This window comes from Physeter macrocephalus, chromosome 13 (genome assembly GCF_002837175.3).
Source record: "Physeter macrocephalus isolate SW-GA chromosome 13, ASM283717v5, whole genome shotgun sequence".
In the NCBI taxonomy this organism is placed as follows: domain Eukaryota; kingdom Metazoa; phylum Chordata; class Mammalia; order Artiodactyla; family Physeteridae; genus Physeter; species Physeter macrocephalus.
In genome coordinates this window covers 85,152,074-85,162,009 of record NC_041226.1, presented here as the reverse complement: position 1 = coordinate 85,162,009, position 9,936 = coordinate 85,152,074, and the positions used below count along the sequence as shown (strand labels likewise).

The 9,936-nt window shown below is 64.4% G+C and overlaps 1 protein-coding gene across 1 annotated transcript; it reads right to left on the bottom strand.

Moving 5' to 3' along the window:
• Positions 1-2,296: 2,296 nt before the first annotated feature.
• Positions 2,297-6,205, bottom strand: PPP1R26 (protein phosphatase 1 regulatory subunit 26). Its single transcript, XM_028497734.2, has one exon. The coding sequence runs from the start codon at positions 6,115-6,117 to the stop codon at positions 2,551-2,553; it is 3,567 nt and encodes a 1,188-aa protein (XP_028353535.1). The 5' UTR covers positions 6,118-6,205; the 3' UTR covers positions 2,297-2,550.
• Positions 6,206-9,936: the final 3,731 nt, after the last annotated feature.

Here is a 9,936-nt window from a genome sequence, read left to right as displayed (position 1 = left end):
GCTTCAGTAGTTGCGGCGCGCGGGCTCCGTAGTTGTGGCGCACGGGCCTAGCTGCTCCGCGGCGGGTGGGATCTTCCAGGACCAGGGCTCGAACCCGTGTCCACTGCATTGGCAGGCGGATTCTTAACCACTGCGCCACCGGGGAAGTCCATGACTCTTCTCTTTAGGAAGACCCTCTCCTTGATGCGGAGACGCGGGTGGCGAACATCAAACACTAACCTCCAGGACTTCCCCCTCTTCCCACTCCCATCCTATTCTGCTGGGACTTCTGAAACGGGCCCATTCTTTCCAGAAAGGGGGGCAGTTCCTGCAGCGACGCAGTGACCCCAGGATGACCTAACGCAGAGCATCAGACTCCTCAAAAACCGGGTCTCTCCCCCTTCTTTGCATTAGGTGAAATGAACCCGTGGCCCCAGGTACACAGACGCCCACCCCCTCCCCACTGGGAAGCAAGAGGGGCTCTTGGGTTCAGACTTATCTGTAGGTCTTAGTAATTACAGCTTGATTTGGTAACACATCCTCCCCGAGACTCTTCCTACGAGCGCGGGCACACGTGCCACCTCACGCAGCAGCTCCGGGGATGCTGTGACGCACGGGTGCGGGGTCGGGCCCGGATCCGATCCTCGGAGGAGCCGCACCAGGGCTGCCAACGCATAGACAGCCATCGCTGAGTGACGGTGCTCCCGCCTGCCCCCCACCGCAGCCCCCTTTGCAGACAGGGTGCAGGGGGACCTCGGACCTTGGCCCCGAGTTGACCTAGGATGCTGGGGAGAGGGAAAGCAAAAGGTCTCGCGCAGCACGGCTTGCTGGCAACCCGGGGACGGGCCCGCACAATCACGTTTACGTCCGGTTTGTGAAAACCAGGCACGGCCTGCACTGCCAAGTAAAGCACACAGACCGGGGCCGGGGAGGCAGGGGGAGAGGAAGGTGCAAAGGGTCTGGGGGAGACTGGGATGGGCCGCAGGAGCAGAGAGGTGCTCAGGACTCAATGCACGATGGCACAGGAGAACACTGGCAGGTCCTAGACATTGGGTCCTCACGCCAACATCCTGCAAGGGCCACTCCGCACAGGACAGACTACATCAACTGATTTGTGAGCAGTGCCTGATTTATTAGCATTAAAAACAAAAACAAAAAAACCAGTTCGTATATACAAAACAAGCTGATTTTTGTTTTCAAGTGTTAAAAGCACTCCTTCAGAATTAAATTTAAAGCGTGGATTAATGAATCGTTTTTTCCGGGAAGCACTTAAGTGAATGAATATTCGACAACGGAAACATCGAACGCACAGCGTGTAGGCACCGCACGGTCACGGAGCCCACCCACAGGGCCCGCTCGTCACGGCATCTGACCCGGTGGACACCGACTGTGGGTGCTGGCCCACGTCCCCATTCGGGTACAGAAGTGAATTCCTGCTAAGACCTAGGGGCGCACAACACGTAGAAACTTCACTTGCACATCAGGATAACAACTTCGGCTGCAAGTTAAACCTTGCTCCGGGCCCACTGCAGCTCAACGGATGAGCTGTCACACGGGGCAGCCGATCAAACTTTGCCGGACGGACGATCGCGGGTAAACGTCAGTGCTCGGCCTCGCGTGTGCGGGGCCCCGCCCGCCTCTCCTGTAGCTGTGGGCACCGCCGCTCCAACACACCGAGAGCGCGGGCACGCCCCTGCCGGTGGAGCACCGCCCCGGCGAGCGCGGCTCCCGGACGGCGCTGGGCTTTGTCCCCGGTCCTCAGGACGCCGGGCAGCGGAGCCCGTGAGGCAGCCGCTGCCTCCTTGCTCTGCACAGGTCAGGACGAGGGCGTTTCAAACACACGGGCTGCCTGGTACCTTTGCAGAGCTGTGATTAAAAACGAAGGACGGCAGCTCCTGTGTAAAAAGAGGTTTCTTGAGCCGGTAGAATCACGTCGTAATCGAACAGGACCGGACGTTAAACAACACAGGCTTCAGGTGTGAACTGGTGACCGGCCCTGAGAGCTCACTCAGGATTTCTACGTGCAACTGGCATGGCCGGTTTGCTGGCTGGCCACTGTGCTTTGAAACGCTTTTCCAATCGAAGACATGCTCGGGCCTCTTTTCCGTAAGAGGTGCTGTCCAGGGGTGTCCCGACCAAGGCCGCTGGGGCGTTCTGGCGCGTCTCAGGCGGGGCACCAGCTGCTGCCTTCCTCAGGCCTGAACTGTGGCCACGACTGGCCGTGGCCACCAGCGATCAACCCCAAGTGCAGGGACAGTCGGAACCAAGTGTTGGCTGATCTAAGACCAGGGCGGAGACCACGGAAAACCGAACCGAGGGACGCCCTACAAAATCCAACGATGGTATTCACCAAAAATATTTTTTACAGCACTTTAAATAATTTACAAAAAGCCTACAAAAATCATATTTACCAGGACACATCCGTTAAATAAAAACATCCTTTCGCGTTAGTGTACACATATACAGGCTGTATAGGGGCCTCCAGGGCTCCGCCCTTTCTTCGGGAGTGAGTGACGTGTGGGGACAGGCACACACGTGCTTCGCCCACACTTGCCGCGGCCAGGAGCGCGCTCACAGCTGGAGGACGGTGCCCTTGGCCAGGGGGCTGCCGCCCTCCTCCACAGACGCGTCACTGAACTCGCTGGCGTCACTGCCCAGGGCCTCTTGGTCTTCGTCGTCTCTGTCCACCCCCCTCCGCCGGTACCGCAGGTCTAAGATGCTCTCCTCCGGCCCCGAGTTCCTCCTGTCGGGCAGACTGAGCCCTGCCTGGGACTTCCTGGGCGCCCAGCGGCCACCCTCCTGCTTCACCAGCAAGCGTGAGCTTCCGAACACTGGGCCGTGGCCAGCCTGGGTCTCTCGGAAGGCCGAGAAGGACGGGCCCTGTAGAGGCAGACTCAGGGGGGCACTGAAGAGGCTGGCCTGCTTGCCGCCCCAGGAGACACTCTTCCCGAAGTGAAACAGCTGCGTGGAGAGCAGTGGCGAGAAGCCGGCAAAGGGCAGGCCTCTCTTGGGGCTCATGGTGAGGCCGGGCGAGCCCCGGGCCTGGCCTTCCAGCCCCTTCTCTCTCTGGCCCCTGAGGCCCCCCTTCCACGCCGCCACGTCCCTGCCTTTCGTGCTCAGTGCCCAGGTGCTCTGCAACCGGCTCTGGGGGGAAACGTCGGCCCAGGGCAGGGCGAGGCCGGCCCGGGGCCTCCCCTCCCGCTCGGCGCCCGGGGTCCGGGCCAGTGGGCTCCGGCTCTCTGCCCGAGCGCCAGCCTCCACGCAGCTCGGGAGCTGACCCGACGCGCTTTCCCCCGCGGCAGCCTCGGCCCCCCTCGCGCTCTTATCTTTGGGCGCACAGGCGGTTCTCCTGCCGGCTGGTGACCCTTTGACAGACGCGGCCCCGCCGGCGCTCCTGGGCGGTGCCAGTTCGCGCCCGGCCAGGGCCGCAGGGCTGCAGGCCCGCTCGGCGCGCGGGCCGCTCCTCCCGGCCGGAGCGAAGGCTCTGCCCGGGCCCTTTGGTCCCTCGGCCGGCTGCAAGGGGCCCCTGCACCTCTGGCTCCGAGTGCACACGCCGGGCTGAAGGGCCGGCCCGGGAGGTGGCGCTTTCCGGCACGGCAGCTCCGGCGTGTCCCCGCTCCCCGTCCCGAGAGCGGTGGGGCCCCCTCCTTGAATTTCCGATCCGCTCACGGACTCCTTGGCCTTTTCGGCCAAAAACTTCCTAATCTCCAGTTCAATGCTGTCATCACTGTCCACAGAACTACTGTCATCAGACAGGGAACTGGGGCTCGGGGCCGGACCAGGAAGTTCACGGGCTGCCGATTCACCAGAGAACAGGCTCCTTCCTGCGGCCTGGCCCCTGGACCGGGGAGCCGGGGGCGCGTCCTCGGCTGCCACGCCGTCTGGCTTCGCTCTCACTGCTTCTCGGCAGAGGGCGTGCGAGGGTCTCCCCGGGCTCTCCTTTTTGGACTTTGAGAGGCAGCTTTTCAGCAGATGTGGGCTTCGGTCTTTCCAGTCTTTCGGGAAGCCCCCTACTTTATCCAGGAACCGCGTCTCCGTGGTGCTGAACCTGACCCTCTTCTTGCAGCCGGCCCTGGGGTCTCTGCACCTCTTCCGGAGCCTCCGCTTGGACCGCAGCAGGTCCTTGATGGCCGTGTCCAGGTCCTCGTCACTGTCCAGTGAGCTGCTCTTGTCCTCGGAGCTCTCCTTCTCGTCCACGCGCCTCGCCTCGGCCGCCCTCCCGGGGCCCGGCGACACGGCACCCTGCGCGACCGGGGTCCCGTGCTCATCACCCGGCATGCCCGTCCTGCAGGGGAGAGGCTGGCCCCAGGTCTCACCCTCCCTTCCCGGGGCCTCGCTGGCCTTCCCCTGGCTGGGCTGCGCTCCCCGCTGGCTGCGGGCGGCGTCGCGGGCGCCCTCCTGCGCCTCGGCCGTCTCCCTGGCCCTCCTGGGCGCGCTCGGCCGCACGGCGGTGCTGCCTGCTCCGCGCTTCCTCTTGCGGCTCAGCGACAGGTCCGGCGTTCTGGAGGCCGAGGCGCCGAGGCCGGGGGGCAGCAGCGGGCCGTGTGCCGGCCGCGGGCACGTCTCCGTCCTGGGCAGCAGCGCCCCTGACTGCGCCTTCAGAGCCAAGAAGGTCCGGATTTCCTGTTCGATGCTGTCGTCGCTGTCCACAGAGCTGCTGTCACCGTCGGAGCAGGAAGGCACGTCGGGGGGATACAGGAGTGGGCTGGCGGGCGGGGGTCTGGCGCCGCCCTCCAGGGGGCCTGGCAGGATCGTTTTGGAAATGTCCAGGATCGCTTCAGCACACATGAGCTCCGCGGACGTGTCTGCGCGGCACGGGGACCCGTCCACAGACTTGCTTTCGGCAGCTGTACTTCCTGGAGGCGCAGGAGCCACGGCTTCCCTGGGAGGCCTGGAGGGGTGGTCGGGGTCCAGGCCACCCGGGCTGAGGTCCACGGCCTTGGTGGCCACCGGCTTCTTCTTGCCCGGGGTCTTCCCGTGGGCTTCGAGCCAGGTGCTCTTGGCGCAGAGGCCCGGGCCGTGTGCAGGGGGCCCGGGGCCCTTCTCCTCCGCGGGCAGGGCCCTCGGCGTCGGCTCGCCACCCGCCTCCTTCCTCTTCTCCAGCTGGTACAGCTGGATGGCCTCCTCGATGCCATCATCGCTGCTTGAGTCGGCCGCCTCAGGCACCAGGGCCGCGCTCCTGGCTCGCCTTGCCCTCTTCCCTGAGCCGGTGCCCCTCCTGACCCCGGCTTTACCAGGGGCTGCTTCTGCAGGGCGGCCCGCGGCCGCGGCGGGCTCAATGGTGACCTTGGGCCTGGGGCCTCTGGGCAGCGCGCCAGCCTTGGTGGACCTGGGAGGTTTCCGGAAGATGAACTCCTTACAGGCGCCCGCCAGCTCCTGCTGGTGTGCCTTGCCCGTCGGCTCTTTGCTGCATCTAGACGCCGATCCGGCCAAGCTGTCACTGGGGTCTGGTTTTCCGTCTGCAGGGGTGTCACGTTTCTGGGTTCCGTGCTGCCTCTTCTTACTTAGGAACTGCTCGATCTCCGCCCGGATGCTCTGTTCGAAGGAGTCCTCACTGCTCACACTGAGCGGCGAGGCAGAGCCCTGGTCCTCGCCGACTCCCCCGTGGCTGCCGGGGACACCAGCGGGGCCAGCCGCAAGGTCGGGGGGGCCCAGGGCGGTCGGGGTGCCGCTCGGGGGCGGCTCTGGTTTGCATGGACCAGCTGCGGGAGGCCGGGCGGCTCCGCTCTTGGCCTTCAGGTACTCCTGGATGGCTTCCTCAATGTCGCGGTCCACGGAGTCATCACTGTCCGAATCCAGCGCCAGGGGGCCGAGGTCCGCGGCCTCCTCCTCCCCCTCGGGGTCAAAACCAGCAGCGAGACCCCAGGCGGCAAAGGCGGGGCTGGCGGCCAGCCGGGCGCCGCGGCCCCTCTCCGCCCTCTGGCTTCCCTGCCTGGCGTGCTCGCCGTCCATGCCCAGGGCGGCCCCGTCCCCCGGAAGCGTGCTGACGACCATCTGCACCTGGGCGCTCACCGCCGCCCTCGAGACGCCCTCTCTCGGCTCTGAGAAGCATCCGGGAAACCGACAGCTCCCGGGCGGGCCGAAGGCCTCCCACTTGGACGGCAGAGCGAGCACGGGAGGGGCATTCATGAGAAACATCCCAGCCGGCGGGACGCGCAGAGAGGCGGCGCTCTGCTCCTCTGCCTGCTTCACATCCTGGAGGAGAGGGCACGTCGGGGCGGCGCCCCGGGTCAGGGCGCGCAGAGGCGGCGGGCCTGCTGAGGGTCCAGCCGGCTGCGGGTCCCGGGGCAGGTCACTCACGCCTCCCGGGTCTCATCTCCCTCGGCTGCAGACGGAGGACGGCCACGAAGCTTCATGAGAAAATGCTTCCGAGCCCCCCGCGGCGAGCTCGCGGAAGCTCACGCGAGTGCCCTTTCCCGTCCCTCCGTCCATCTCCTCCGGGACAGGAACAGGGGTTTTATTTACCTCCCAAAGCTGTCAGGAGGTGCCAGTGAGACAAAGACTCAGGGCTTCTCTGCAGGTGGAAAAGAGCAACCAGTACGACTCCAGGTTCAGCGAGACGTCGTGGGTAGGTCCGAGCTCGACACGCGTCAGCAGCTCCTGAAATGAGAAGTTACTTGATGGGAGCGTTTAAACGTTATCTCCCCAAACAACGCTAAAGAGTCACTTATACCGCAGCCTCGTTACTTTCAAACGTCGACTGTACGTTTGCCAGACGGTCTCACGGGACCGTAGGATTATTTTTAGGTAATTCATAGAGAAGTTGCCCCAAACACAGGCAGGCCCCCCTTTTCACGCTGTGTGGGTTCTCCACAGCTTCTGTATCTCAGACCAGATGTGGCTGGGTCGGCAGAACCACTGGGATAGTCTTGGGGACACTTCGAAGACCTGCTCCCGACGGCCTGTACGCTACAGGTCTGGGACCACCGCTGGGAGGGGAACATAACGCAGGCTGTACACAGCCGGTTAGAAAGGTGCAAAATACGTCATATAACCGTCAGCTCTTAACGTGTTTCTCCGACCTCTCCCGATCCCCTGCAAACTGGAATGCAAAGTAGCCGAGATGCAAGAGGAGAGCTTGGCAGTGCTTGTGGAAACAGGGAAATTGAGTTCCGACCCAAAACAGTGCCGGGCAAGGCGGTCACCACCCTGGAGCCTTGGGGGGTGGCCGGAAATGGCCTGTGTGTTCGCTTTGCTTCCCATGCAAATCCTTCTCCCCCAGGAGCTTCCTTCCTGACGAGCACAGAATCCTGTGTTTACACACCACAGTCCTTTCCAGGAAAGCCTAGCCCACCTAGACACAGACGTGCCCAAACAGGTGGGACCAGCAATTAACCAGAGGGCAAGACCAATTCAGAAGGAAGTCCTTTGCTATTACTATTTATGCTCGAAAAGTGAGACTACAGGGCTTCCCTGGTGGCGCAGGGGTTGAGAGTCCGCCTGCCGATGCAGGGGACGCGGGTTCGCGCCCCGGTCCGGGAGGATCCCACGTGCCGCGGAGCGGCTGGGCCCGTGAGCCGTGGCCGCTGAGCCTGCGCGTCCGGAGCCTGCGCTCCGCCGCGGGAGAGGCCGCAGCAGTGAGAGGCCCGCGCACCGCGGTGGGGGGGGGGCGGGGGAAGCGAGACTACAAGGTAAAAGAATTTGCTGCAATTACCTGCTATTCTCTTCAAGTCCAGGTTCCGTGTGACGTTTGCAGAACGGTTCAGGGATTGGGTCTTCGTCCCCCCACCTCTACGCCGTAGCATCTTGTGCCCACTTTTTAAGCAGACTTTTGACTGCCAAGATTAAAGAGAATCAGAGACTTAATTCAGAGGCTGAAACTACAGCTGGTAAATATTTTGGGGGAAAGAAATCACGTTAATTTAAGGGCTCAAAATTCAATTTTGGAAGAACTTACCCTGAGGCCAGATACAGTTAACCACAACGAAGTCCCAACTCTCCTGGGCCATCGGTCTGATACTGTAGGATGGCTATGGCAGGGAGAATGTGAGGCTATTTATCAGTCCTCAGATTTGAGCACCCGTGACAGTCCATGATCGCTCCCCCAGTGCCACCCCCCAGGGAGACTCCCCCCCCCAAGAGCAGTGGGGGGCAACAATGGGGAGGGGGAGGGCTCTTTCACTGGGCTGTGCCCACCTTGCTGTGGTCATTATTCAAGCTGCCTCGGCGAAATGACAGAGATTACGAGACATCTGCATAGGCCTTGAACTGTGAAGAGGCTACATAAAGGATATTAACTTCTTAAACAGCACTGCTATCTGAAAAAGCGGGCCCAAGGATGAACCCAAGCTGCAGTGGTTTCCACTCCAGGTAGCAGAGTGGTCGGAAGGAAAAACGCTGCTCTCTACTCATCACCTTGACCATGTCCATAGCTCTTAAATGACTATCGAGAGCTCGGACAGGATCCTAGCAAGCAGTTTTCTGAACTGTCCAATTACCTAGCGCAAGAATGAGGTTAAAAATTCAGAGGGCGTCTCCAGCGACAGCTTGCGGCTTTAAAACAATCACCTGCATGAGATGAATCATTCTGGAAAACTCCCCAAAACTGTACTTGGAGAGACTGTGGGGCTGAAGCCTGGGGGCTTCCGCGTTGTCAAACTGCCACCCTGCTCCTTGAGAACCCCGGGACCAGGTCTGGAGGGTGGCTGTGAGGACACCCAGCCCTGCGCCCCAAAGCCATGTGGTGCCAGAATTTGAACAGTGGAGGAGGGCACCTGGGTCTCTTCTCAGTCTAGACACCAACCTCCAGGAGGCCGTTACCTCGCTAATGCTCATCCCCTGGCCAAGTCTGGCTCCCCGCACGCGATGCGGCTTCGCCGTTAATGCTGTGCAGCTCCTGCCCTTCCCTCCCAGGCTGGACTTTCCCCAGGGCTAGGGAGGTGAGGGGCAGGATACAAGGCCCAGAAGGAGGGCCCTCTCTGGAGGGCCAGCCTGAAGTGGGCGTGCGCTGGAATTCTGGCCCTGGCCTGCGGAAGATGAGACTTCACAATACAGCAAGGAAGGCTCCCCAGCAAAGCTGCAGAGCCGCTGCCAGTGCCTGGGGGGCCGGAGGCCAGGCGAGACCCTCCCGGCTGACCCTGCCCGGCCCTCTGCTCCCGGCCTGGGGGCGCTCACCCCCAGCGCAGCCTCTGCCAGGAGGGATCCCGGCGCCCGGAGAGGCGACCCGGGTCTCTGGCAGGAAGGGGTCGGGCCTCCACGCAGGGCTGCGCCCGGGTTATATTCTGGGCTCGGTGGGCTTGGGGGCGAGGGGCCCGGGGACCCTCCGGGAAGCTGCACGGGGCGGGGCGCAGGGCACGATCTCAGCGGGAGGGCCGGGCCCCGGGCCCTCGGCCCTCGGCCGCCCCGGAAGCTGTCCCGCCGCGGGCCCTCACCTGCGCCTCACCTGGGCCCCGCGCCCGGCCGGCTTCGAGGAACGCGGGCGCGCGCAGGCGGGGGCCCCGGCCAGGAGCCGCCTCTGAGGCCGCGACACCCGCCCGCCGCGCCAGCTAACTACCCGGCGCCGGGCCGAGCCCGCCCCGCCCGCCGCGGCCCCTACCCCGGCGGCCCGGCGCCGCGGTGCGGCCTGCATGCCCGCCCTCCGGCCAGGCCCCCTCCTCCCACTCGGCCCCGCGCCGGCCCCCGCCCCGCTCGCCGCGTCCCGGGGAGGCGGCGGGATCCCGGCGCGGAGGGGCCGGGCCGCCGGCGCCGGGGGCGCGCGCGGGAGGGCGGGGCGCGCGCGCGCGCGGGGCGGGGCGGCCCCCGGAGCTCCCTCCCCGGACCTACCGGCGGCAGCGGCGGGGCTGTGGCGGCCGCGCTCCGGAAGCCGTGCCCGGTGGCTGGGCATCATGGGAATGGCACGGCCGAGTTCCGGGGGAGGCGCGCGGCCCGGCCGGACCCCCGCCCGGCGAGCGCGCGCCCACCTGCCGGCCGCGCTGCGGAGGAGCCGCGGGCGCCGCGCGCCGCCCCCGCGCCCACCCC